This window comes from Hippocampus comes, unplaced genomic scaffold (assembly GCF_001891065.2).
Source record: "Hippocampus comes isolate QL1 unplaced genomic scaffold, H_comes_QL1_v1.1 scaffold458, whole genome shotgun sequence".
Taxonomy (NCBI): Eukaryota; Metazoa; Chordata; class Actinopteri; order Syngnathiformes; family Syngnathidae; genus Hippocampus; species Hippocampus comes.
The window spans coordinates 477298-505137 of NW_017805628.1; the positions used below are offsets into that span (position 1 = coordinate 477298).

The 27840-nt window shown below is 43.6% G+C and overlaps 3 protein-coding genes across 6 annotated transcripts in view; 1 reads left to right on the forward strand and 2 right to left on the reverse strand.

The window, feature by feature from the left end:
* tbc1d16 (TBC1 domain family, member 16) overlaps window positions 1-24412 on the reverse strand; it is a 52076-nt gene extending 27664 nt beyond the window's left edge. Inside the window, exons 1-12 of one of the 4 annotated variants that reach the window (XM_019881513.1) lie at window positions 24030-24412; window positions 18918-19127; window positions 16078-16240; window positions 15524-15838; window positions 11240-11416; window positions 11017-11164; window positions 9171-9335; window positions 7110-7258; window positions 4646-4780; window positions 2694-2880; window positions 2431-2610; window positions 1192-1338 (exon numbers count right to left, since the gene is read on the reverse strand). In XM_019881513.1, coding sequence (XP_019737072.1) covers window positions 1192-1338; window positions 2431-2610; window positions 2694-2880; window positions 4646-4780; window positions 7110-7258; window positions 9171-9335; window positions 11017-11164; window positions 11240-11416; window positions 15524-15838; window positions 16078-16240; window positions 18918-19098 — 1947 coding nt within the window. In that variant the 5' untranslated portion in view covers window positions 19099-19127; window positions 24030-24412. Of the gene's footprint in view, window positions 1-1191; window positions 1339-2430; window positions 2611-2693; window positions 2881-4645; window positions 4781-7109; window positions 7259-9170; window positions 9336-11016; window positions 11165-11239; window positions 11417-15523; window positions 15839-16077; window positions 16241-17448; window positions 17691-18917; window positions 19131-24029 lie in introns of those variants that run through there. The other 3 variants (XM_019881512.1, XR_002169609.1, XM_019881511.1) reach the window with 3 other exon arrangements.
* Window positions 24413-24542: 130 nt separating this feature from the next.
* galcb (galactosylceramidase b) lies at window positions 24543-26755 on the forward strand. The gene has a single exon (XM_019881514.1). It carries the CDS (start codon window positions 24598-24600, stop codon window positions 26650-26652), a length of 2055 nt encoding a protein of 684 aa, XP_019737073.1. The 5' UTR covers window positions 24543-24597; the 3' UTR covers window positions 26653-26755.
* Window positions 26756-27486: 731 nt separating this feature from the next.
* gaa (alpha glucosidase) overlaps window positions 27487-27840 on the reverse strand; it is an 8733-nt gene continuing 8379 nt past the window's right edge. Inside the window, exon 19 of the mRNA XM_019881479.1 lies at window positions 27487-27512. Coding sequence (XP_019737038.1) covers window positions 27487-27512 — 26 coding nt within the window. The remainder of the gene's footprint in view (window positions 27513-27840) is intronic.

Below are 27840 nucleotides of genomic sequence, written 5' to 3' on the forward strand. Positions count from 1 at the left end.
AAAATAAAAATAAAAAAAATAAAAAAATAAAAAAAATCATGGAGTACAGTACTGCATATGTTGCTCTATGTGACTCGCTGTTGTGTTGCTGACTTTCGCAGCTTCTCGCGGACCGTTTGCGGACTTAAAAAAAAAAAAAGAAATTTAATATGTTATTTGGTCGCTACTTCGCGGATTTTCATTTATCGCGGGTGGTTTTGGTCCCCATTAACCGCGATAAACGAGGGATTTCTGTAATGTGCTTTAACTCTTTAATTCTGTAATGGTTACGTGGATTGTTACAGGAGTTCTTTAAGTTCCAGCTGTCTGGGAGACCATGAAAGCGTCTGGAACCATTGTTGAGACCATTTTCATTTCACGCAAATGAAGCGAAACGACAGCATTTGTATTTTGAATTCGGGAGTCATGTGTCAGTTGTTCTTAGAATAAAAGAGACCAAAAATGAGAGAGAGAGAGAGAGAGAGAGAGAGAGAGAGAGAGAGAGAGAGAGAGAAGAGAAAGAGAGAGAGAGAGAGAGGACGGAAAGTGATTATTTTGTAGTGGTCTCACAATTTTTCCAGAGCGGTTTATACTACAATTTAGTGAATGTCATAATAGCCTTATCTTAGGATGTAACATGCTACTAGAGCGGTTTATATGTATACTCAACTCAACTCAACTGTATTTATAGAGCACTTTTAAACAGCCATCAAACCTTGGTTTTTGAACATCTCTGTTCTCGACCAAATCGTTTTTTGACCAAAAAATTCGAGATTTTTATACCTCGGATTACGGCCGAAAACCTGTTTTCTCCCAAATTGAGCAAACCCGAATACGCCACTCGACTCCTCTCCGGCTTCCTTACTTCCTACACTTCCTCGTGTAGCGTTCATTGTGAGCAGACGTGTTTGTTGTGATTGACGCAAATCTGACTTTTTTATGTGATTTCTGGATCATGTATTAGCCCCTAATCATGAGCTAATAAAATTGTTTAGGATTTCGGAAAAAAAAAAAAAACGCTTTTCGAACAGCCTTCTGGAACGGATTCTGGTCAAAAACCGAGGTATGACTGTATGTATATATATGTATATACTGTATATATCAAAATAGATATCCCTCTTTTGCCTTTTAAGAATCCAAGACGGCAAGATAATGCAAGCAGTGCATCGGGGTGGACGCAAAATGGAAGGCGGCGTGTGTTTTTTGCGTCACCTTGCGTAGCACCAACTCTCCGTTCATGTGCATAGACAGGTTGCTGAAGTGCAGCAGCATTTGGTCGGTGGCCAGCTGCTGATCTGTCACATCCTCGCCGTACAGGACGATGATGGCCACGCACAGGAACAGGTGGAAGTAATCTGTCTGCAAAAGGGAGATTTGGGGCTCTTCATTTTTGGGCAACACTATTGTTCCTATTATATTCATACCATTTGTTATTTATTGCACTTGAGACCCGCAGCTAACAAAAAAAATGCATGAGGACATTGAATTGCTTTATGTAATGTCAGTGTTTAGTGTTCATTTTGCTAATTAATATTAAAATATTAAGATAAAAAAAAAAAGACCAAAAGCTGCAGATAAAATTATGAGTCACTATTTTCCACTTCTATCCATTTGTATTTTGAAAATATTTTAGAAATTATATTTTAAAAGAGGAGGCTCGTGGGCCAATGGTTAGCGCGTCAACCGCAAAGTGCAGCGGTCGAGTGTTCGATCCCGGCTCCGGCATTCCCGTTTGGAGTTTGCATGTTCTCCCCTGGCCTGGGTGGGTTTTCTCCCACATTCCAAAAACATGCATGTGAGGTTAATGGAACACTCTAAATTGTCTCTAGGTGCGAGTGTGAGCGCGGATGGTTGTTCGTCTCTGTGTGCCCTGCGATTGGCTGGCAACCGGTTCAGGGTGTCCCCCGCCTACTGCCCGAAGACGGACGGCTGGGATATGCTCCAGCACGCCCCGCGACAGGATAAAGCGGTTCAGAAAATGGATGGATGGATATTTTAAAAGAATCATTTGGTAATTCGCAATTTCATTTATTTAGTTAATCGAAATAGTTGTAAGTATCATACGAGTTTATCGAGCTATTATTTCTCCTGGTTGTACAGAATCATTAAAAATATATATATATAGGAACATGCAATCAGTGCTTAAAAAATTGTTTTCGAACATTTTCATTCATTTCAATTATGAATGACATATATATATATAAATACACATTGAAGTCCTTATATAGGTAAAAATATCGTGACGATTCCACTTCAACATTAAGATGTATAATAATGACATTTGAAGGGCATATTGTACTGTAGTCTGTGGTCAAGCTTTCAAGTAGACAGCTTGCACCCTCGGCTGACTCAAACAAATCATGCTGAAATACGGTGCCCCTAAACGTGTGTGTGTGTGTGTGTGTGTGTGTTTGTGTGTGCATGCACGTTTCTCCAGAGAGCGACAGCGACCTGGTAGTGAGCCCAGCAGGCCTCCCACATGCGCAGAGCGTCCGTGTCAGGGAACTCGCGCTTGAAGCAAAGGAGGATCCAGCGGTGGCAGAAGAGCAGCTGGAGGCCGTCCTCGCCCAGGGCTGTAAGGTGCTGGTGGAAATCAGGCAGCATGAGGCGCAGCAGCTCCCGCAGGTACATCTACGCACATATGCGCACACCTTACAGCCAGCTTCACATATTGGGGGCAGTGGGGGGGAGACACCTTTGCAATTTCAATCTACCAGCTGTCTCTCCATGTCGTCATCACGCGGCGAGCTGATGAAGATGGTGTTCTCCATGAGGCCCACAAAGCACCAGAAGGTGTTGCTTTCGTCTTGGATCTCGGTCAGGAGCGGGGCCACCAGGTCTGACATACCCTGGCAGTAGCCCATGTCCGGGTTAAACACGGCGTAGTTGAGCAGGATACGCCTAAAGGGGAAAGAACGAAATGTCAGCGAGTTTCTACACAGTACAGCATTTGTTTTCTTGCACAGAAAATATTACGTTTACACGTTTACTGTCAAGCACGTCTTTATCTGACAGTTAATGACTCAATGCAATTGTGCTGTATAACTGTAGGCTGCGTAACCTATCGCACAAACAGCAGAATTTCTTAATTACCCGTCAAATGTAATCAGGTCGCGAAGAAAATTGCTTATCACAAAACGATTGGCTCGTTTGGTGGCTTGAAGGCAAGTTTTCCCAAATGTGTCACATGCTAACCTGCTGTTGTTTTGAACTCGTGTTATAATTAACGATGGCGTCGAATGACGCTCCCTTTCCGACAGCTTCCGAAAATGCCGTGCAGACAGACTTTGACGTGCCTGTCGGCAGCGTAGCTAAAATAATTCCAGATGACACTGCATGCTTCATGCACCTATGCCAAAAAAGGCACCGCTCACTTTAAAAAAAAAGGGAAAAAAAGTGTCTAAACGTTACTGGTACTTATTAAAATAAACGTGGTATAGTATTTTCGCCAAGGGGGTGGGTGGCAATTTTTTGGTACACTATGCAACACTACTTTAGCCGTTTGTGCTATTGTTCAAATTTTGCAATTCTATTACTGCACGGAAAAAAGGGGTCTCAACAAGTCCTTTATCGGGACGTCAGCAGGTCTTGTGACATTTATTTTTTTTCCACAGACATGCAACATATGTTTTTGTGTTAATATCGACAAAGCACAGTTTCACTCTGCAAACTCCTTCCATGCTCCCTGTCTGTCAAGCATCTTCAAACGGTGAGATGTTTTCATTTATTTCCATTTCATTATAAAGAGATTGACCTTTCATTTTGGCAGTTAATGTGGGTGTTAAAAATGTTGCTTAAAACATTTCCTGTACCGTAAATAAATGACTGGGTTAACACTGATAGACACTGTTTCCTACGGGCTATTCGTCATTACATTACAACAACTTTGAAGTTAACCATCGGCAGGGAACTGCACTTTGGAGGTTCCGCATGAAAACATAAGCATGAAGCGGCACCGTGAAATTATAAACATGACTGCATCTTTTATGGACGTGCCCATGAGCACACTGCTGAGAAGCGCGGTCCCGCCCAGACGGACTGAACATTCGAACATCTGGTTCAGTGCAAAAGACAAACAAACAAAAAAAAAACCCACACACAACAACCCCTACTTGTAAGTGGTTGCCATGCCAACGCCTATGGTAACTAGGAACCTATTTAATGATCTTTCTCGTGGTGCGTGCGCCCAAGTGTGTGTGTTTTTTTTCTATGGATAGCACTTTAAAGTGTCTCTGGTAGCACTCATGCATAATTAAGCTGTCTCAAAAACAGAGAAGGAAAGCCTTGAGGACATTTTTGTTCATGTCACAATATGAAAGCGTGTCAAGAAAGGGGAAACGCAAACCAGCCTCAGAGAGGACTCTGGGGTGCAGCCTCTGCTGTGGGTTGGATGAGTAAAGATGCAATGATAAGCTTGGCAGCAATTTTGAGATTTTTTTTTTTTTTTATCTATTAGATTTCTGCACCGCAGATGAGCGAGACAACTGCAAAAATATGCAAGATAAGGAGGACCTCTGTTGAAATCCTCTTGTTCCTCGTTTGGATGTCCATTAGCTTTGCGCACGCGCAAGTTAAAGTGCCTTGCTTAGCCAAAGCCAATAAAGCATGAAACTCATTTGTGGCTCCCGAGAGGCTGCTGGGGGAGAGCACAGAGAGAAAGTCTCACCTCATGATCTCCACGTTGGGGTTGTTGTCGCCCCTGAAGAACTGGTTGCTGCGGTCTGTCCTCACCACGTCCTTGTCCACAGTGAACTGGACCTTCCTCCAGAAGTCGCTGTGCTCCTCGGGGCTCATGGACAACCTGGCGGGGGAACAACATACAATGTTTAAAAAAAAAAAAGAAAAAAGAAAAACCTCAAAGGTGAATTCTGAGTTGGTTTGAAATACATTAGACATGTTTGAGGATAATTGCTGAAAACGTCCTCAAATGTGGAGGGAGCCTGTTGGCGTGTCCACTGTGGAGTGCCTCGTTGTTGCGACATGGAAAAAAAAAACCCGCTGCGAGCTCCTGGGATTCAAGACTTTAAGCGGCGACATTTTCACGACTGGAACAGGGAATGAAAAAGAGAATGAAGTGGCATCCATTTTTCAGCTGTGTCAGCACATTTGGACACGCCCACAGCTTGGTTTCACAATTTGAAAGCTTATTTTATTTACTTTGTGATTTTTTTTCCTTATTTGGCAGGGTGGTTAACGTCACCCTTCTTTGTGGGATGTCAAATTTACAAGGCATTTATTTTCACTATGCAGAGACTCGAAAGGCTAATGTCGATGCGAAACTGTTGGAGGAACCGGCTATGAAATTCCCAAGCGTCCTCCTCGAGCACAACTATTTGCACTGCAGTGTAGTTTATGTTATGCACAAAGTGTACTCAAGTCCTAACATGCAAAAGGGATTTAATTAGCACTGTTTGTTTTGCACGTAGCCCCGCCAGGATTAATGAGCAGGCACCTGATGCAATGCCACGCAACCCTATTTATGGTCCATTTGTGTCGGCGGGCGCCTCCCCGCGACACCTTCCTCAATCATGTTTTGCTTCTTGAGCGCGATAACCGCAAAGCAGCAACGATCCAGCTAAATCTCTCTCTGCTTACATGAACACTCACTGGACAGTTCCTGAGGTGCACTGGAACTACGTAGCGAGAAAAACGAGAGCAGTCAAAAGAAATGTATGACCATCGATGACCGCTATGTATTTTTTATTGTGCTGCGCACAATATATTCTCATTACTGACATTGATGACTGGACATGTTTAATTTAGTACGATTAGTATGATCATCAATATTTTGCGTATCCACAGAATATTTTTCGAAGAATCCTTCATTTTTTTTTACCTTTGTGTATCAGCTCTATTGGCAAATGATTGCTAATTTATGGATTGATTCGACACATTCTTCATGTGCATCAGTTTTTGATGGCATTCAAACCGGAGAAATATTATTCCATCCATGGATTAATTATGTCATTGTATATGTGGCAAACGTGTTCATCTACTGTCCTGTACGACCCCCCCCCCCAACCACACACATCATTTTGCTATTTGTTCATTTAGCTTGGACATAATAATATCAAATGCGAGGGCTGGCTGTGTGCACTCTAGATTTTTATCCATTTTGAATCACACAATTTTTGGATTGAAGTGTTTCAGGAGTGCCTAAAGCTGCGGCCAGCCAGTGAAGTGTATTTAGAGCATGAAAATCTAATCATTTAGTTTCAGGACATGTCAAAGAGTGATGTACGGCAAGTACTTAGTCAAAGTGTGAGGAATTGAAAACATTGCTGACATACTTCGACTAACTCGATTCCATCTGATTTTCTCTTCTGGATGAGAACACAAGCAACATTCTTTATTGCCGCGTTCATCACCTTCTCGTGATTGACTGCTTCACTTGGCTGGGAGTCACTTTTTGGGGAAAGGGGCCCTCGAACAGCTGCTATGTTTCCGCGCTCGGCCGCTCGGCTTTCACAGGCGAGAAGGGCGAAGCTGAGGAGCCGTGAGAGAGGCGAAGAGACATGGATCCTTCCCGCTAATGACCGACGAGAGGCCCTGTGGGCTTGCTCTTGACAAACAGCCCTTTAAAAAAAAAAAGGACTCCCCTTACGAGTCCGAACAAAAAGCGCTTTAATTATATTGATGGGACAATACGACATTTTAATAAGCCTCGCAGATCAAACCTAGCCAATTATCAGCCTCTTTATGGTCATGTGGAATTATGTGTGTGCTCAGCCTGGGTGGAGTAGAAGTGCTCTTGTTTGTTTGTGTGTGTGTGTGTGTGTGTGTGTGTGTGCGTGTGTGTGTGTTCATGCATGCCACAGCTGTTTTTTTTTTTTAACTCTTACCGACAGAAGAATATGATCCGATAAGCGCTGACATGTTTTTTCTCCAGAGACCTTTTATTTCGAACCCACCGCCTCCCCTTAACATTTCTCTTATTGTTCCTATTGATTGCTCAGCGCTTGCGATGAGATGCCACAACGCATTCACACATGGTTTAATGTTTGGCTGAGTGTGCATTTGGCAGCCAAAAACATGGCCAAGTGACAGCGGAGAAGCCAAGTGCCGTGATTACCGTAAACTAAATCTGGCTGCGGCGCTGGCGAATTGACGAACAAGCACGACATTTTCACCTCCTCTGCTGGACGTCGTGGTAGTGCGTCCGCTTTTGTAGCCTCCACGCCTCCCTTTCCTGCGAGGTCGAGTCATAGCTGTAGTAGTGCAAGAGGAAGGGCCACACCTCGCCACGGATGGATGGGTCGATACCCCCGAAGAATATGGCCTGGTGTAACACAGTGAGCACAAAGAGTTGGTTGTCAAAGTCTGAGGGCATCATGGGTAATGTATAGCAGCAGAGCAGAGTCAAGCCCTCGTCATCTGCACTTGCAAATCTCCGAATCAGGAAAAAAAAGATTCAATACCAAAATACTATTAATTTCTTAATAAAAAAAAAAAGTCTAACGCTGGTCTTTTTCCAGCCTGCCATTAGGTCACGCTGATATAAAAACCTTTCAATAATTTGAAAACTATGAGTTAAACAACACACAGTCAGTTTACGAAGTGAATCATGCTGGGAAGCTCCACCATGCGTTCATTAAATGCTAACATTAGCTAAAAAGGTCTACCCTGTCAGCAAGCTCAAACACTGTATTTGGCTGTTTGCGTGCACATTGTTTGTTTGCAGTTAATTTATGAAAAGGTGTGGGAGCTTTACCGATAGACATTTTCAACAAAATTACATCCAGCTAAAACAATGAAAAACAAGCACAATGGGAAATTTCGACTTTTTGGGGAAGTCTCAAAGGAAGTGTATATGGTAAAACCGCCTCCGTACTGTGCGTTAGGTACCACAGGCGGTCCACATGACTCAATTTTATACCCCAAGTAAAGTCTTAATGACGGTAAATATTGGTATGAGAAACACTGCTGTGTCTACAGTAAGCAAGGTGGTCTGACAGAGCCGAGCTTTTCTTGTGCCGCTGTCTTTTTACACTTGGATGACTGACCGTTAAGAATGTTAGCAACTAAAACGCCTGGAGTCCAAAACACTTTTATTTGATTTCACTGAATCACTGGCATAGTTTTGCACTTGTTCAGCAATAAATTTAATCATCAGGATTTAGTGGTTACCTCACCACACGTTAGAGACAGTTAAGAATGTTAACATGTCTGCTGGTAGCCTGCATAAAGTCTCCATAACGGTGACATTTTTTGACTCTGGCTCAGCTGGGTTCGTCTCCAGATCAACAGCGACCCTAGTGGGGATAAGCAGTACAGTAAATGGATGGATGGAAGGAAAAGGTCATTTTCTTGAGGTTCCACTATATCTGTCACATCGTTTCCATCCAAACTGAGCTTTAACATCTTGATGAAGGCAAAAAAATTAACATACAGCTCTTGTAGAAGGATCTCATTCGATGCGCGTAGTTGGTACAAAGTCATTTGCAAAGTAATTGTGAAACCTGCGCCTAAGCGCCGACAAAAAAGCTTATGTATTCTCGTTTGCAGAGAGAGACAAAAAAAAAAGTCATGTAATCACTGCTGAGTCATTGCAGTAAATACTAAACGTTCAAGTGAGTCAATCCCAGAGGGCTCAAATGACGCACAGTGTCACTCGCCATGAGACTCTCTCTCACTCTCTATCACACACACACACACACACACACACGCACACACACACACACACACACACACACACACACACACACACACTCACACACACACGCGTAATACACACACATAATGTAACTATGGACACATTCCAGTGCTGTATGCACATCAAGAGCTACTGTAAAAACCATCGTGTGAATTTGACAATGATTTTAAACCTTGGATATGTCTTGGATAAAAAGAATCCTGCAATCCCCCTTAAAGTCATTGAGACGGGCCAGCAGGGGGAGCTTGTGAGAGAATGGCTTCCCTCCATTTATTGCCCTCGTAACATTTCTCACATTTTGTTGTTTTACAGTCACATTAAGGAGGTTACGAGTAGGACAGGCTTTATGGTAGGGCTACTTTGTGACTGACAAGCTGCTTACATGAATGATGGGATCCTTCCATCACAGCCCAAGGTCAAGACCGGCTTTTATGGAACGAGATTCCATCAAGATACACACGCGCGCGCGCGCGCGCACACACACACACACACACACACACACACACACACACACACACACACACACACACAGGCCCACCTTGCGCAGCTTATACTCCTCCTCCACCTGGCCGCTTTGATTGAGGTGTCGTAACCAAGTGGTGACATCCAGCCTGCGGTAGAGCTTCTCCTCGGGGTGGCTCTCGGCCGACGGCAGCGTGGACCTCTGGATGGAGAATTGCATGCAGGACTTCTCATCTGACACCTGGCGTGCACACAGACGAGTAGGGAATGATGGGAAAAGGACTGAAAGAGCGAAAAAAGCATCAGAATGAAGAGGGGAAAAGATGACAAAAACACAACAAAAAAATGGAATATGTTGACTTGATTTCAAGTGAACCTTTAGTGGAACTTCTCATTCTTAGATTTTGATGTGGGTTTGGCTGCTCTCTCTCAATTTAAAAGGTGCCCATAAAACATACCGTATTTTTCGGATTATACATCGCTCCCGATTATAAATCGCGCCAGCCAAAAAAAATGCATAATTAAGAAGGAAAAAACATATATAAGTCGCGCTGGAGTATAAGTCGCATTTTTGGGGGAAATTTATTTGATAATATCCAACACCAAAAACAGACATGTCATCTTGAAAGGCAATTTAAAATAAAAAATAAAACAGAGAACAACAGGCTGAATAAGTGTACGGTATACTAACGTTACATGACTGACATGCCTGGTAATGTCAGTAACGACGTAACATATTAAGAGTTATTCAGATAACTCTAGCATAAAGAACATGCTAACAAGTTTACCAAACTATCAGTTTCACTCCAAATCACTAAATCCAATGAAATCTTCATTCTCGGTGTCACTTTTAAACAACTCCCCCAACTCGGGAGGTAGACGATTGCCGCTTCCTCTTCTACGTCGCTTACGTCAGAATCAGCGTCGATTTATCAACACAGGCCGAGAGCGCCCACTTGTGGTTTAATGTGAAAATAACGTGAAATGACATAATCGTGTTAATAAATTCACACATACATCGCGCCAGAGTATAAGTCGCACCCCCGGCCAAACTATGAAAAAAACTGCGACTTATAGTCCGGAAAATACGCTAACTAATGTTAGCTTTGCCGCTTACCTTTGCCAAGGAGATATGCTCTCATTTAAGGGAGCTCTAATCCTGCCCTCCAACACTCAATGGCAAAAGGCTGTTTTCCCGAAGTCATATAAGGTCAGCCGCAGACCAAGCGACACAGCTCGACGCGGGCAATCGCAAAAATATTTCACTCAGCGACTCATTCACACACCGGGTGACGGGCCCTGGCACACATCACTCGCTGCATCTTGCTTCTTATCTGGAAACGACATTTTGAGGCGCCATATATTGTATTGAGCCACAAAAAAAAAAACATGGCACAAAGCGGTAAAGCGGATTTCCTTGGTCGCTGTCGCATTATATTACAAGAATACAAAGAGAGGAAATGGGCAACACGAAAGGAGAGCGTGTGGACATTTCAATGGCTGTTATGTGCGTCAGGGATAATCCCATTCATTGACTGTACTCGTGAATTTCCTGACAGAGACTCTCCATGCTTTGCTTTTATCGTCATAGTCCCCTACTTTGCATACCTCAGCGATGGGCAACTGGCAGCGCAGTTTTTTAAAAATCTCTGTGTTTTTTCGTGGAAAATGCATGTTGGCGGTTTATCAGATCAATTTTTGGGGTTTAAAAAAAATATACATTATCGTGTATATAAACGAAACTGAATCATGGATGTCATGAGAAGATGAGCTGGTATAAGATTCTGGATTCATTTCACAGGTGACCCCTGTTGAAATAGTTGTGAGTTTAGCGAGGTCTTATTTTAATATTCATCTCCAGATGGTGGTCTTTATTTCTCTTTTTCGCATTTTGTTTGGTGAATTTAGTGGACTTTCCCCACCTGGTCTTTACTCTGCGTCTCCCTGCAGCACTTCCACTGCTGGAAAACCTCCGCCAGCTTGTCCAGGCCAGCGTGGTGAAAGTGGAGAATCTTGTACTGGCTCTCTCGGCTGGCTATCACCAGCTGGCCGCTGGTGCACGCTTCGTCACTGCGAGGGTGCGATGAGGAAATTAGAGTGCCGTTGAAAAATTCCTATTGGACTCATACTTTCCCCTCAACAAACCTGAAGAACAGACGCAGTGACCTCATGTGACCCAGGTCCACCCGGAACACGCCGCACAGCTGTTCCAGAGCCAGCACCTTCTGCTGCTCCTCCCACCGAGCGCCCTGAGACTGGCCGTTGCTCTCCAGGCTGGAGGCGGAGCTCACCGAGTGGTGCATGAGCTCCTCGGACAGCTCCCTGGGCAGAAAAAAAATTAAAATAAATAAATAAAATCTACATTCAGCCATTTTATGGGGCGAAATGAATATGCCAGTGCACGGCTGGAATGATTTTGTTCCAGGTGCTCCAATACTTTTATACACAAAGCAAAAACAAATCAGAATGTCTTTCATTCATCTGCCATTCCCCTGTGGCAACCTTGTGGTTCCCAGCTTTGAAACATGAGTGCAAACTTTTTCTCTTGTGGGCGTGCACACACGCAAGCCCGAAAAAAGGTGGCATGTCAAAGGTTGCACAGGGATAAGAAGACAAGAGCACTCACACTCGCATCGAAGGCTCCATGAAAAGCGGGCATCAATGGCTGAGTTGTTGAATTGTAAGATTTAGCAGCTGCTATTATCCTCTCTGTCCAACACACATACACACACACGCTAATGAAGCATAGCGAATGACCATGATGCTCTCCCATACACGTCTCCTGACGTGTGAGTGGTGAGAACCAGAGCGAAACGCTGACAAGTGTCCAAAGCCGCTGATATTCAAATACTAAGTCACAGTTTATTCCAAAACAATCTCCAAACTCATTGTTTTCTTACGCGTACTTATTTTGTTTTGGGCAATATTATCTTGCGTAACACATTCACTGCCAAGTTTGCAAGAATGCGCACAAATGAAAAACATGCTCGGAGGAAAATGACACAAGAGCGACCGAACGAAAACTTCTTCAAGATGATCGATGGCGGCAAGCGATATCTGACATCCTGAATCTATTCTTGTCTCATTAAACATTTCCTGCCATGAGCACATGGAAACAGACGCAGACTTTCGTCTCATGCGTCGCATCACTCACGAATCAAACTACAGTGTGGAACTTCCAAAAATCAAGCCTTGTCTGTGAAGTGACGTTGGTTTCCATCTTTTTTTTTTTTTTTTTTTTTGGCACAGGCCATAACAAAGTTAATCAATTCATTCTGAGCTCACAATGTCACCATTCTCAAACTTTATAACTTTTACAGATCCACTAGGCCAGGGGTCGGCAACCCAAAATGTTGAAAGAGCCATATAGGACAAAAAAAAAAAACAAAAACCAAATATGTCTGGAGCCGCAAAAAAATAAAAGCCTTCTATAAAACTTACAATGAAGGAAACGCATGCTGTATGTATGTAAGAGACTGGACTGTCTCATAATTCGTTGTTATTCATTCCTTTTGTTGTGTGTTCACAAACGCCCCTATAGAATTTATTTTGTGATTTCCTCGCTTGATTTTTTTTTTTGTTTTGGTGCATTATTTTCGCTTTTCTTAATGTCAGTGAAGTCATCATCAATTTCCGTTTTTCCGAGGCTGTCTTAGAACGCCTCTCGAGTCGAACGAGAAGAGAGAAGGCACGGAGTCGGACGCAGACGTGTCTGTGTTTGTCGAGACTGTTAAAAGCATAAATAAAGTGTACGTTTCAAAAAACCAACACCACAGCTCTCCTTCTTCAGAGCTGCAAGATGTATCTATATCTATTTGAGCTATATTAGCCTACCATCAAAATATTTTTCCATTTTCAAACATTTTTTTAATAAAGCTCCAGGGAGCCACTAGATGTCGCTAAAGATCCGCATGTGGCTCTGGAGCCGCGTGTTGCCGACCCCCGCACTCGGCACACAGTCACTGTCTCGCCCAAGAGAGCGTCTTCTCGACAGGGTGACAAGGTGATGTAAACAAGCTGTTTTGAAGCAGGCGGCTACAACCTGCGCATCCCCGCGGTCCAAGAGCTGGCCGAGCACTCCAAGCCCCGCGGGGACTACTTCAGCAAACGGCCGCAGTGAGCAGAAGGATTAGCGCAATGCTAAGTGTTCAATAAACAAAAAAGGAAGGATAAACCCCAGAAGCACGACGACGTGCAACTCTGCAAATACGAAAACAGGAAGGTGGTTTTATAGAACTTAATCCGCTTCTTGGGATCGGTTAGTTTCATTGCTATTGAATTTGGTGTCGAAGAATCCTACTCAAAATTAAACAATCATGCAGCATGATGTCACGTGATGCCTGGTTCGTTTGAGGTCTGACTGGCAGCAGACAGTTGTTACAAGTGTCAAGAAACTCCTTGAAAAGCTCGGCTGTGGATTCTTCTCCTTGGTCTCCCTCCCAGCGCTCTCGTCTTTCTTCCCCCGACCTCCCGCCCGCTTTCATCCAATCTTGCTCTCCCATAGGCAGCCCTTTTCTCTTTGAATGATTCCAAGTGACATGTTTCCAGTTCCTGGCCCCCTTAAGAGTGTCTATTAAAGCGAGGGAGAGAGAAAGGGAGATTGAGAGAGTTCCAGGGTTTTGGCCGGCTCTCTCTTTCCTCCCCTAATCCGGCGAGCTGACATTCAGCCCAGCACAACAACTCCTGGCGCGCTGGAAATCAAAGGGCTTCACACAGACTCTCGGAAGGGAAGGAGGGCGGGGAGGGATATATGAGAGGTGGGCAACACTTGAGTAGGGGGAAAGAAAAAAAAAAACATATTGAGAATGGGCAAGTAGAGAGGAAAAGATGTAACACTAAAAAACAAGGGTGGAACAAATATGGGAAAAGACGAATCCCAGAGCGGAAGGAAAATGTGCATACACACACACACACACACACACACACACACACACACACACACACACACACACACACACACACACACACACACACACACACGCGCGCACACACACACACACACACACACACACACACAAAATGGACAGAGAAGGGAGAGAGAAAGAGCAGCAGGAGAAGGTGAGGGAAGCACACAGTAAATGTTAGAGGCCGAGATCGTTGCCAAGTCACACACTGGCTGCACTTAGAGCAGGCAGGCTCAGGCCGAGAGAGGTTAAAAAGGCTTCTCACACACACACACACACACACACACACACGCACACACACACACACACACACACACACACACACACACACACACTGGACACGCTCAAGAGGGCAAACCGCTGGTGTGTGAGGGGAAACATTCAATGACGATAATGACTCCCAGATAAACCCATAATGAGTAAACTTGCACTGCTGATTGCGTGTCATGCCACCTGGTGACGTCATGTATCTGCAGTCCCCGTTGAAAGACAGAGAAGTGAGCCGCCAACTGAACGGAAGCGATATTGCACCCTGGGGAGGGCGCTTGAATCATTTTTGTTCTGGCTCCACTTTGTGGCAAGATGGAGTAACTGTCACTTACCCATTGCCAAGTGGAGTCAAATTTGGTTTGATGAAATGTTTAGCTTTTGGCAAAAAGTATCAGGAGACTTGATTTAAAAAAGTCTTTCCCATCTGACATTTGGGCAAGCAGGAGAGTACACCCAGATCTGGTTCCAATACAATTTCAAGGCACAAAGACAAACAACCAAGCATGCATTTGAACAATTTACAGGTTTCAATGAACCTGTCCTAACATAATTGAACCATTTTGAGGATGTACGTTCCCATTCTAAAGCGAACTGGAAACCTCTAGCATAAACTTAGAACAGCGTAGGGAACCTAAGGCCCGTGGGCCGTAGACGAGCCGCAAGAGCATTTAATCTGGCCTGCCACGTAATGCTAAAAATCAAATAAAACCTCAACCGAAAATGCCCCCCAAAAACATTAAACCCACAAACGCTCACTACAGAATTCGTATGACTGTTGCATTATACGAGTACTAGCCCAGAAATTTTCTGTGGCCTCATGAGGACAGCCCGAGTATGAATCTTTTATTTTTTTTTTTATAATACAATACATATGCTCAAAAAAAACCCAACAACAATTGTGTTTAAGCGCAAGAATTCATAAAAGTAATTCAATATCATTCATACCAATTTCTTTTTATGGAAACAAATGCTACAGTCGTGACAAAGAACTCACTCGCTACACATAATGGAACATTTCATATTAAGAGTGCCGACTTTGTAATTTAAATTTTGTGTAGCTCTCTAAAATACAGCAGGAAGAAAAATATTGCACACAGCCCTTTTGCTACATGCTACATTGCCGTTTTGCTCTTTTTACTTGTGCATCTTAGATACGTTACATGTCAAGCACTGGCTTTTTTTTTTTTTTTAAACAATGGGATGGCAGATGATTATCTTCATACATATAATAGATCAAGCATCTCAATCCACTGACCTGCTGTCATTGTCCAAGAAGACGGAGCTGCTGCTCTCACAGAGCGCCTCGCTGACTGGGGACAAGCAGAATGGCGAGGAGAAGGTGTCCGAGTCAGACCCCATGGTGCTGTCGCGGCTCACTTCGTCCGACAGCTCGCAGGAGACCTCGTCGCCTTCCTCAGCGGGTGTGGGAGGCTGCTTGGGTTGTGCCGAGGGGGGCTCCGTGCCGGCCTCTGTTACGACCAAACCGTGGCTCTCTGTGGAGGAGCTGCAAGTGATGTTCCGCTCCTCGTCCTCTTCTTCCACTTGCGCGGCTGGGGGGCGGGAATGCGGACTGGGGGTGGGGGAGAGAATATGCTGATGCTTCCTTTATTAGGTACTCAATCGAATGGGTATGACAACTTTCCCCCTTTACAAATGGAACACTGCCTAGTGCGCTCTCTTACAAATAGACAGTTCTTAAAGCTTTTATAGCTTCGAATAGAGATTTAGTTGCTCCCAAGGGTGCCGTTTCGATTATCGTTTCATGATTGCCGGGAGCAAGAATGGCAGCTGACTCCTGACGCTCCTTACCGTCTGCCTCTGCGGCGTGCGTGTCGACGCACGGGCGAGCTCTCGGGCGTGATGTAGCGCAGCGCCTCTTCGTCCTGCCTCTGGATGCGCGAGTTGGGCACCCAAGTCAAAATGAGAGTGGTGCCCAGGCTCTCGTCCTTCTCCACGTGCACGCACAGGTAGCCTGCAGGGGGCGGTGTCGGACAGATAATGGTGAACACATAGAGGGGAGGCACAAAATTGAAATAGGACAATCACAACAGGGAAGAGTACAGCGGATGTGTTCTGGGAACTGTGCAGCGATTTAGTCCGATTTTAAAAAACAGAAATCCATGCATTCTTTAGAGCAGTGGTTCTTAATTTGGGTTCGATCGAACCCCAGGGGTTCGGTGAGTCGGTCTCAGAGGTTCGACGGAGCCTCTGCCACTGAGGGTAAGACACACCCTACTCAACATGTTAATTAGTTATGACACGCCCGCTTGGCCATCACTGGCTGTAGATGATCACATGACAATGCTTATCCAATCAGTGCTGTGGGAAATTTAGTTCGCTTAGTAGTCAACGTGGGATTGTCGCGATAGTACGTTGTAAAAAAAAAAAAAAAAAAAAGTATACTTAACTCTTGAAATTGTATTTACTTTTTTATGTTTTTAATAAATGCGTTTTTCTTGAATTTGTCAAAAATATATCGATAGATATTTATTTTTCACTCATGAAGGGTTTGGCAAATGTGCATATTAACTGGTTGGGTTCGGTACCTCTAAAAAAGTTAAGAAGCATTGTTCAAGAGCATTGAGCCCTCCCAGCTGACTCTAGGTAAGAGGCAGGGGTCATCATGAAATGGTTGCCAGGTGAAACAATTTACAGCAGTCAATGAACTTAATTGCATGTTTCGGGAATGAGGGAGGAAGCAGGAGTACATGGGGAATATTCAAACCCCACGCTGGAAGACCAGAGCAGAGATTTTAACCCAGAGCCTGAGAAATGTCAGACATACGAGCGAACTACGAGTTGTTCACAGTGCTGTCCTACAAAACCATTCAAACCCAATAGTGGAATATGAAGTAAACAGTGTTTACTATTGTGGACAGCTTATCATATTATCAGGTTATCATTATTGGTGCATGAAAGGGTTAAAACACAGTTAAGTGAGTCTAATAACAAGGGTGAATGATGGTGTGACACCCTGTTTTGTAATCAATCAGTTGAAAAATGTATTTCCCTAAAATGATGCATAGCAGCTAGCAGCTTAGTGGTTGACCCCATTATCGGGATTTCAGTCTCACCACTTTTGTGGTATTGTGTAAACTTCCCCAAAATGTTTGGCCGCTCCATTGAATGTGCTGAGCTGAGGTGAGGTGAGCGTAATCACGCAAAAGGGTGCAAACCAACCTGGGTGGTGCTCCGCCAGGCCCGGCAGCGGCTCGGCCGGGTGCACGCACACATTATTTTTGGAGTAAATGATCTCGCCATCTAGGCCCGAGCGCAGCGCCACGCCCGCCGCGCCGGGGTTGAACGTCAAAAGGTCAGAGGCCTTGGACGAGGCGCGTCGCAGTAGCCGACCCAGAGACATCTCCTCAGAAAGCGGGACGCGGGGCCCATCTTCTGTGGAGCAGGGGAGAAAAAGAGAGGACATAGACTGTTATTTTTATGACACTACCAAACGTCAGCCTCACTCTTTCTTGTCCTACTTGTTCATTTTGCCTCCAGTGTCGGAGTAACTGTTGCTTGTCCCCACCTTGAGTAAACACGACACGCACGTAACCACCACACGTGCGTATTCACAACCCCCTGAGCAACAGCACGTCTCCACCGGTGTGGCAAACCAAACGCGTATCAGCAGACAACAGATGTCACTTGGCTCGGCTCGGCATGTGCGGAAAACAGCTGACTCTTCATTCCTCATCCTCGAGCGAAACTGCAAGCAACGAACTGGCTTCCCTCTTCTCCAGTTTACACACTCATGTTCTTTCTCAGGACTCTTTGTCCAAATGTTTGCGCATCGCCGTCAGCTGAATTTGCCAACATGTACTTCCTTCATCCAAGGAATGTTCTCCTCAAAAAAAAAAAAAAAAAAAGTATACTTAACTCTTGAAATTGTATTTACTTTTTTATGTTTTTAATAAATGCGTTTTTCTTGAATTTGTCAAAAATATATCGATAGATATTTATTTTTCACTCATGAAGGGTTTGGCAAATGTGCATATTAACTGGTTGGGTTCGGTACCTCTAAAAAAGTTAAGAAGCATTGTTCAAGAGCATTGAGCCCTCCCAGCTGACTCTAGGTAAGAGGCAGGGGTCATCATGAAATGGTTGCCAGGTGAAACAATTTACAGCAGTCAATGAACTTAATTGCATGTTTCGGGAATGAGGGAGGAAGCAGGAGTACATGGGGAATATTCAAACCCCACGCTGGAAGACCAGAGCAGAGATTTTAACCCAGAGCCTGAGAAATGTCAGACATACGAGCGAACTACGAGTTGTTCACAGTGCTGTCCTACAAAACCATTCAAACCCAATAGTGGAATATGAAGTAAACAGTGTTTACTATTGTGGACAGCTTATCATATTATCAGGTTATCATTATTGGTGCATGAAAGGGTTAAAACACAGTTAAGTGAGTCTAATAACAAGGGTGAATGATGGTGTGACACCCTGTTTTGTAATCAATCAGTTGAAAAATGTATTTCCCTAAAATGATGCATAGCAGCTAGCAGCTTAGTGGTTGACCCCATTATCGGGATTTCAGTCTCACCACTTTTGTGGTATTGTGTAAACTTCCCCAAAATGTTTGGCCGCTCCATTGAATGTGCTGAGCTGAGGTGAGGTGAGCGTAATCACGCAAAAGGGTGCAAACCAACCTGGGTGGTGCTCCGCCAGGCCCGGCAGCGGCTCGGCCGGGTGCACGCACACATTATTTTTGGAGTAAATGATCTCGCCATCTAGGCCCGAGCGCAGCGCCACGCCCGCCGCGCCGGGGTTGAACGTCAAAAGGTCAGAGGCCTTGGACGAGGCGCGTCGCAGTAGCCGACCCAGAGACATCTCCTCAGAAAGCGGGACGCGGGGCCCATCTTCTGTGGAGCAGGGGAGAAAAAGAGAGGACATAGACTGTTATTTTTATGACACTACCAAACGTCAGCCTCACTCTTTCTTGTCCTACTTGTTCATTTTGCCTCCAGTGTCGGAGTAACTGTTGCTTGTCCCCACCTTGAGTAAACACGACACGCACGTAACCACCACACGTGCGTATTCACAACCCCCTGAGCAACAGCACGTCTCCACCGGTGTGGCAAACCAAACGCGTATCAGCAGACAACAGATGTCACTTGGCTCGGCTCGGCATGTGCGGAAAACAGCTGACTCTTCATTCCTCATCCTCGAGCGAAACTGCAAGCAACGAACTGGCTTCCCTCTTCTCCAGTTTACACACTCATGTTCTTTCTCAGGACTCTTTGTCCAAATGTTTGCGCATCGCCGTCAGCTGAATTTGCCAACATGTACTTCCTTCATCCAAGGAATGTTCTCCTCTTCCTCCCCCTCACTCAATCAGTATGTTTACCGCCGCCTTGCTGAATGAGCAAGCACCCCACTTCCTGAGGCCAGTCTCTAGATGGGAAATGGCCCGGCAGGAAGGTTCAGGCATGACTGAGGAGGGGAGAAGCACTGTTTGATTTGTGCGAGTCGTGAAGTCATCTCATTGAACAGGATTCTTCCTTAGAACAGCTTATGACTGCCAGGAAACTTACAAATCTAATAGACTGAAAAAAAAAAAAGAAAAAAAAAACAACCCGTTTGATGCTACAATGTTGCAGAAACGTGTCAGGTAGAGCACTGGATAAGATAATATTTTTTTTAAACAACAGTTTTGACAGATTGTCTTCAATGAATTATAACCTGGACGGAAGAGGAGATGAACTTGGAATGACCTCTGACACGTCACACTGCCGTCTACCATGGCACCAGGACAATATCATGTCACTCAATCTGTCTGCTTACCACACAGTCGGCTTTCTTTTTACAAAGCTCGTCTTTGTTCGATGCCCACAATTACAGGGCAGAATGGCCCTGAGGTTTGCAACTCTACTGGTCTTTCTTTTTTTTCTCAAAACGTGTCAGCAAATCTGTTGAGGAAAATAAAAAAATACCATATTGGCCCGAGTATAAGACGGCCCTGATTATAAGACGACCCCCTCTTTTTCAAGACTCAAGTTCGAAAAAAGACTTTTTGAACACCAAATAATTTTTTATACAGAAAATAATCACAGCACATCTGAAACAAATGATTATAACAATATATTTGAGAGAAAAAGCATGTTATTTTGCCTCATTCAAATCTTAATATCTGAACATTTAAATATGTAAACCAAAGTGCAATCACATTCGTAAATGAATGGCTTCTGGTTTTTGAAATGTAAATGACATCATAACTTCTCCTCAGCTGCCGGTTAACCTGGCCCATCTTCGACCCACTTTTCTCCAGATTGTTGCTACGTTTTTTCATTTTCTGTTATCTCTTCTATTATTTAATTATTATTATTCTATTCTTTCTTACCGCTATTTTTTATTTTTCTTCTTCGTGACAGGGTTCACTTTGGCCTGGGGAGTCAGGTTCAGCATTCGCTTCAATGATATCTGGCGCCATCTAGCGTCATGAATAAATTTACAGTTTCTATTTGTTTTTTTACAGTGTAAATTGTATAGCGGAAAATTGTGAATGATCACAACCATAGAAATGAGTACTAGCGTCTCTACCACAGCTGTGCTTTTTTTGTTGCGTTTGAATCATTGATTTCTAAGATACGAGCAACACCAAAGTATTTGTAAAACAGAATTGCATTGTGTTTGATTAAGCTTACGGAAATTAAGATGTGTTCGTAAAATCTATGTATGTGTTAAATGAGCATAATTCTCTTTATAGAGTGTTTAGTATGACAGCAAACAAAGTAGACTGTCACCTTTAAGCACATTTACACATGAATTATTTTTGAAGACCGGTTTGCTATATGCCAAACTGCACACGGACGCTCAAGGAGGCCCGAATGGAGAAATATAGCGTGGACCGTATATGACAAACTGAGATTGGCTTTCATAATATTGTAGAGGTTCACATATCCGAGTACAAGTACAGACGCACAGTACCAGCACCAGTACCGATATCGGTGAATCTCTAATTTGTTCAGTGAACAAAAGGATTCATGATGGTGACAATGGAAACGACTTGTTTTTTCGCTAAGCTCGGCGGTTTCACTGTAATGTAGCGTTGTAACATGAATGGAAATGACAAGCTCAATACTGAGCATGTGCATTACAGTAACATAAGACTGATTCTAGAGCTGCTGTATTGTATCACTTTAGATTGAAGAGGCCCCCCAACTGTGACATATTCCTTCCTGCTCTATTATCTTGTGGTTATTTCGGTCTACGGGGATATTATGGTCCACTCAGGTCAGTTGGACGGACTGACTGTTGGTTTAGCCATGGTACACTGCACTGTAGTTTGAACCCGAGGAATAATTTGTTACTCCGTAAATGTAACTTCTAAATTGGAATTGGACACCAAAAGCAAGTAATGAACACAAGGTCACAAAAAGGTTTTCAAGTTTCTTACCTCAAGCATTTTACTTGTCACGCTGACATATGGATTTGAAAAGAGACAATAAAAGGACATCCTGGTTGACAAAGAAGCCAGAAAAGCATGTTTTAGGTGGGTGTGTTTTTTCATGACACCTGGCAGGTGACTCATCTGTTGGACAGGAAAAGTTTATCTGTTCCTAATACACTTAAAACAGTCATATATTATCTTTCCCATTTGAAAAACAAACAAACAAACAAACAAACAAAAAAGAAAAAACCCGGCAATGCCATTAGGTATGTGCATCTTGGTCACCAGGTCGCAGTATAACACAGGCATACGTTGTCAAGACAAAAAGAAAACTGGGTAACTGTTCAGTAAGCTGCAGTCACATTCACTGTTTATCGCAGAGAATACATGAATGTGAGTTTTGTTATATTGTCTTTCTACATGTATTGCTGGACCGTTTGTGTTCATATATACATTGCTTAAAGTTTGCAACAATGCCACATAGATGCTACTTTTGTTTGTGGGGCACATTCTGAATAGCATAGGAATTCTGTTTCGGAACTCAAGATGGAGTTTGTTTTGGGTTTTTTTTGTTTTTTGGGGGGGTTTTGGTGATTTTTCCAAAGTCAAAACAAATATCTAGTTGCTGATTTTGGATGATGTCTGACAAGATAACTCATGCATGTCAAACGTCTAATTTTAACAAACCATCCTCAAACATTGAGAAATAATCTGCCAGGTCAAAACAAACACCCTGCTGATTTTAAATGACAAGAGAGGCTGCGGTAGCTGTGGTCAAATGATTAACTACTTCTAATTAATTGACCAGTCACCCTTTAAGCCAAACTTTATTTTATTTATTTTTTTTACTTTCATGTGAATGCAGCCACCCTATTGAGTTTGATTGGGATCCGAGACAATATGGCTTAAGTTGCGGAGGTCAGAGTTGGAATCATTAGAAATATTTGCATTCAGAACTCTACAAGCTTTTCACTACACTTTTCAACCAAGTAGCAAAGGTCCACGGTGTAATCAGTACATGTTCATGAGTAATGCATGGGCAATCACATTTTTCAAACAATCAAGAAGATCAAATCAAGCACCCAATTGATTTTAAAAGATGTTCAGTACAAGAGTCACACTGCTCTACAACCAATCATGTTCAAACTGTTCGAGACTGTGTCTTCAATGTCAACAAAGGCACCCAACTGATTTGCAGTACTTTACCTAGTACAAATTTGAAAGTCCAATTATTTCTCACTGTCTTATCGCAAGTACACTATTGATTTATGGATGTCCAGTCTAACAGAGGTCCAGGAAATTTTGTTAGGGAAGCGTCCAATAGTGAGAGTTCACAGTACCGTAATCAACACCTGCTCAGGGGTAGCGGTGAGCCTTGTCATCAATTACTGTACTAACCTTCCTATTCAGACAGGGCTTTGGTAGTATTTTGTGGCATATTCATTTTGATTCAAATTGAGCACAAACCCCATGATAGGTTACCACATGGAAAAAAGGCAAATAAGTGAATTTGGTAATAGTGAACCGCAAATATGTGGGGTTTACTGCCTTTGTTTTGCTTCTTAAGAGGGGAGAAAGACGGTGGAATTGGGTTCATGTCGTTGTCGGGAACCCCCGTAAAGGGCCCTTGAGTGGCTGCTGTCTGACGGCTACAAGGGGGGCCCCGAGAGACGACAAATATTGGTCCACCTGGAACCAGACACTGCAATGGCGCTAACCAAGTATTTTGTACTGTTTTCTTCCGCATATTTTCAGAGTCAATTTATGAGTTATTTGTTATTTCATGTCAATTATTCATTTAAAAAAGTTTTTTTAGCGGGGAAAGGGAGTGGGCACAACTGCATTTAAAATGGAATGCAGCTGTTAGTTGGACACTTGATGCGGGACACTTGATGTCCGCGAAGTGCTTGCGACAGGTGCAGGACGTGGGTGAAAGTGAAATCAAGTGAGAGAGCCGTGCTATGTACGAATAATCATGCCCGTGTTTGTAGGTAGACTGGGGTTGGGTTGGGGGGCTCCATCCAGGACTGAGGCAACCTCCGCCTGAGATGTCCACCACAGGGTGTTTGTAGGTAGACTGGGGTTGGGTTGGGTTGGGGGGCTCCATCCCAGACTGAGGCAACCTCCGCCTGAGATGTCCACCACAGACAGGCCCGCAGTCACACACCAGCCATTCACGCCATCACATTTTACATGGCTGGAAAAGCCTCACTTGACATTTAACAGCGTTATCCGTCTCAGAGGTGAACTTAAAAGTTATTAGCGTACAGCGGCCCGAAAAAAAGACTCTTGGGTTGCAACTGTTTCAGAATACAAATGAACGAGAAGACAAGCGGCATGTACGGTCAAGAAGAACGCGGACACGGCTCACCATCGATCCCGCCGCAGGAGTCTACAGCCCATGGTGGACGTCCATGTCAGGCCACAAGCGTGTGCCGACATCGCGTTACAGCCTCTTTTCGGGAATTGAGCTTGAGGTTTACGGGTTCCAAGTCTTGTTTGCCTCCCTGTGCTTTCACTCTGTGACGCCATACATTTTCACTGCTCCGCTGATACCTTCTTTTAGGTGCCAGAAAATATTCCAATTTCGGACATTACTTTCAAAGTAAACCTTCGCTGCGTCGAAAGGACATGACTAATCTGAAGTAGCTGTTGTTTTAATTTGAAAGACCCATTTCGTCACTTCTTACTTTTTACATGTACCTTGACTTTCTGGCCAGACCAGATCGGCCCCCTCCGCTCCCAAAAAACACCGCTTCGTGCATATTTTTGTTAATAAGTTACTTTTAAGGTATATTGCCAATTTTGTTGAATTTTTATTTGCAATACTTTTATATTTGACATGGTGTATAAAAAAAAAATAAAATCACCGCTTCCGCAATTACAATTGATCACGTGCTGGTGTTTCAGGAAGTAATAAGTTAACGGACCACAGCGAAATGGATGGTCGTGTTGTTGCGTACAAAATACAAGTTTTTCTTTTTATATTTTCAAGTTTGCTTCTCGATTCCTCATTTTCACAGACCTACTTCCTGAACGACACTGAGGGATTAGGACAAGTCTTTGATGGAATTGGAGGATTGAGTGGTGGAGGAGCGACGACGCGTCTACTCGTCAATTATGCTGAGCCCTACAGAAGCCAGATCCTTGATTACCTTTTTAGGCCGAATTTTGGTGCCTCTTTGCACATTCTTAAGGTCGAAATAGGAGGAGACGCTCAATCAACTGATGGGACGGAGCCATCGCACATGCACTACGAGGATGATGAGAACTACTCCCGAGGATATGAATGGTGGTTGATGAAAGAGGCAAAGAAGAGGAACCCCAACATTACGCTTATTGGTTTGCCCTGGGCATTTCCTGGTTGGGTCGGCCGTGGTAAGCAGTGGCCCTACGACTTCCCAGACGTCACTGTAGAATATGTAGTGAAGTGGATCCTTGGCGCAAAGCAGGTTCACGACCTCAACATCGACTATGTTGGGATTTGGAACGAACGGAACTTTGACAGCAAATATATCAAGCTGCTGCGGTACACTTTGGACAAGAGCGGCCTGGAGAGTGTCAGGATCATAGCCAATGACAACTTGTGGCAGCCCATTTCGCATGCTCTTCTGCTGGATCCGGAGCTCAGCAGCGTTGTCGATGTGATAGGGGCCCACTACCCGGGCACGAACACCGTGGAAGAGGCTCTGAAGACTGGGAAGACGCTGTGGGCTTCAGAGGATGACAGCACTTTCAACAATGAAGTCGGGGGAGGCTGTTGGGCACGCATTCTGAACCAGAACTACATCAACGGATTCATGACTGCCACCATTTGTTGGAATCTCATTGCCAGCTACTATGAGGCACTGCCATTTGGCAGAGACGGTCTTATGACAGCGGAAGAACCCTGGAGTGGCAACTATGTCGTCGAGTCGCCTATCTGGGTTACAGCTCACACATCACAATTCACCCAGCCAGGATGGACCTACCTGAAGACTGTTGGACATTTGGCAAAAGGTGGAAGTTATGTGGCCTTGACAGACGGGAAAGGAAATCTCACAGTTATCATAGAAACGATGACGCACAATCATTCATTGTGCATAAGGCCTCCACTCCCTCCGTACTCGGTGAGTTCACAAAACGCAACCTTTCAGCTGGAAGGCTCTTTTTCCTCCATCAAAGAGTTGCAACTATGGCGCACGCAGTTTAACTTCAAGACAACAAAGCCCACTTTTTTTCAGCGGCTAAGTCCTCTGAAGCTAAAGGATGGAAAATTTACCCTCAGTCTTTCAGAAGATGAGCTTTACACAGTAACCACAATGACGACGGGACAGAAGGGAAACTACCCAGATCCACCCGCTTCTTCTCCCTTCCCAAAGGACTACAAGGATGACTTTACTGTCCAAGAATCTCCCTTCTCAGAAGCTCCATACTTTGCTGATCAGACTGGAGTTTTTGAATATTATACCAACCTGACAGATTCCGGGCCTCATGTCTTCACTTTACGTCAGGTTCTGACTACACGACCTATAACTTGGGTAGCAGATGCAGACCAGACTGTAAGCGTTATCGGTGACTACACGTGGCAGGATGTGAATGTCGAATGTGATGTCTTTATGGAGAGTAGAAAGACTGGTGGCGTTTTCATCGCAGCCCGGGTTGATCAAGGAGGAGCGACAATCCGTAGAGCCCAGGGAATATTTTTCTGGGTCTTTGCGGACGGAACATACAAAGTTACCAATGACATTGCTGGTCTAATGATTCTCGTCGAAGGACAGTCTGGTACACAAGCAGGTGAATGGCACACGCTGTCGCTCACTGTCAAGGGCCAGTTGGCATCAGGAAAGCTGAATGGTTATCAATTGTGGAAGAACGCGATCGTGTTGACACCGAAGAATGGCTGGGCGGCCATCGGGACGCGCTCATTTGAGCTGGCCCAGTTTGATAATTTTGCAGTAAAGGCACTGGAACAAGAACCCTCAATTAGCATGCCTTTTGTTGTGACTGTTTGACTGAAGAGGAGTAGAAGTGCAGCAATTTAATCAAAGATTATCAAAATAACCGACAACTATTTCAATTATTGGTTCATCGTTGAGACCTTAATTTAAATGTGTCCAACAAAATAACCGACAACTATTTCAATTATTAGTTCATCGTTGAGACCTTAATTTAAATGTGTCCAACTCCTCAGAAATTCAGTCTTTCAACAGTAAATATTCTCCGATTTCTGTTGTTCTTCTTGAGAGATGATCTGTTTACTGATTCGTCAAGCTAATACATCTGCTTGTACTTTGTAAAATAATATGCTGATTAATTTATTGTTGTGCTTTTTCTACACTGTCCATTTGAAATCATGTCCTGTTTTTGATTGAAGGTATGGAAATTAAAACTGTGTTTTTTCCCCAATCTGATTCATTGAATCATTAAAAAAATATATTCAACAGATTATTAAGATCGTTGTTAGTTGCGGCTGGTGTCTTAGGACCAAAGTTAAATATACAGAGTATGATATGATATATATATATATATATACACACACACACAAACAAAGTTTACCATGGGCTCTTGTCATCTTTGGTAGCTCAACTATCCATTTCCACTCAATTGGGAGAATAAATACAGGTGATGTTAAAAATAGTGTTTTCTCTTGGAAAAATGCCGCTTTTTCTTATCCTTAATGTTAAACTTGAAACGTTGACGATTACATGACAATTTAACATGAATTGTGCTGTACAATAAATGAAAATATTTGAGGTCCTGAGGATTCGTGGCAAAAATGTCAAGTTCTGGTAACTATTAAGAGTCCACAGCTGCTTTCTATCAATGCTTGAAACTCTGGTGTCTTTCTAAATGGACTGTTTGCGTGGACGATCTTAAAAACATAAACAAATACGTGATTTATATCTCTGTATTGCAGCACAGAGTCAAGTCCAACTTACGACTTTTACACACTACTGTAAAATGCAACAGAATACTGCAATACTCAAGTACCAATAAACAAAGTTTTTGATGCAGCTCTTCTTGCATGAATGCAGACGTACCTAATAAAGTGACCCATGGGAAAATAAGGAAATGTCCTCGTCTGATGATGCAAATTCTATACTATGTGCCGTGAATATATTTCTCTTATTTAAAAAAAAAAAAACATTCAAAATACTGAAAAAAAAAAAATTTAATATTTACAAATCAAGGGAAAAAGT

Bases quoted from the DNA above. Each gene is read 5' to 3' on its own strand.
- galcb (XM_019881514.1), top strand. From the start codon at position 24,598: ATGGATGGTCGTGTTGTTGCGTACAAAATACAAGTTTTTCTTTTTATA.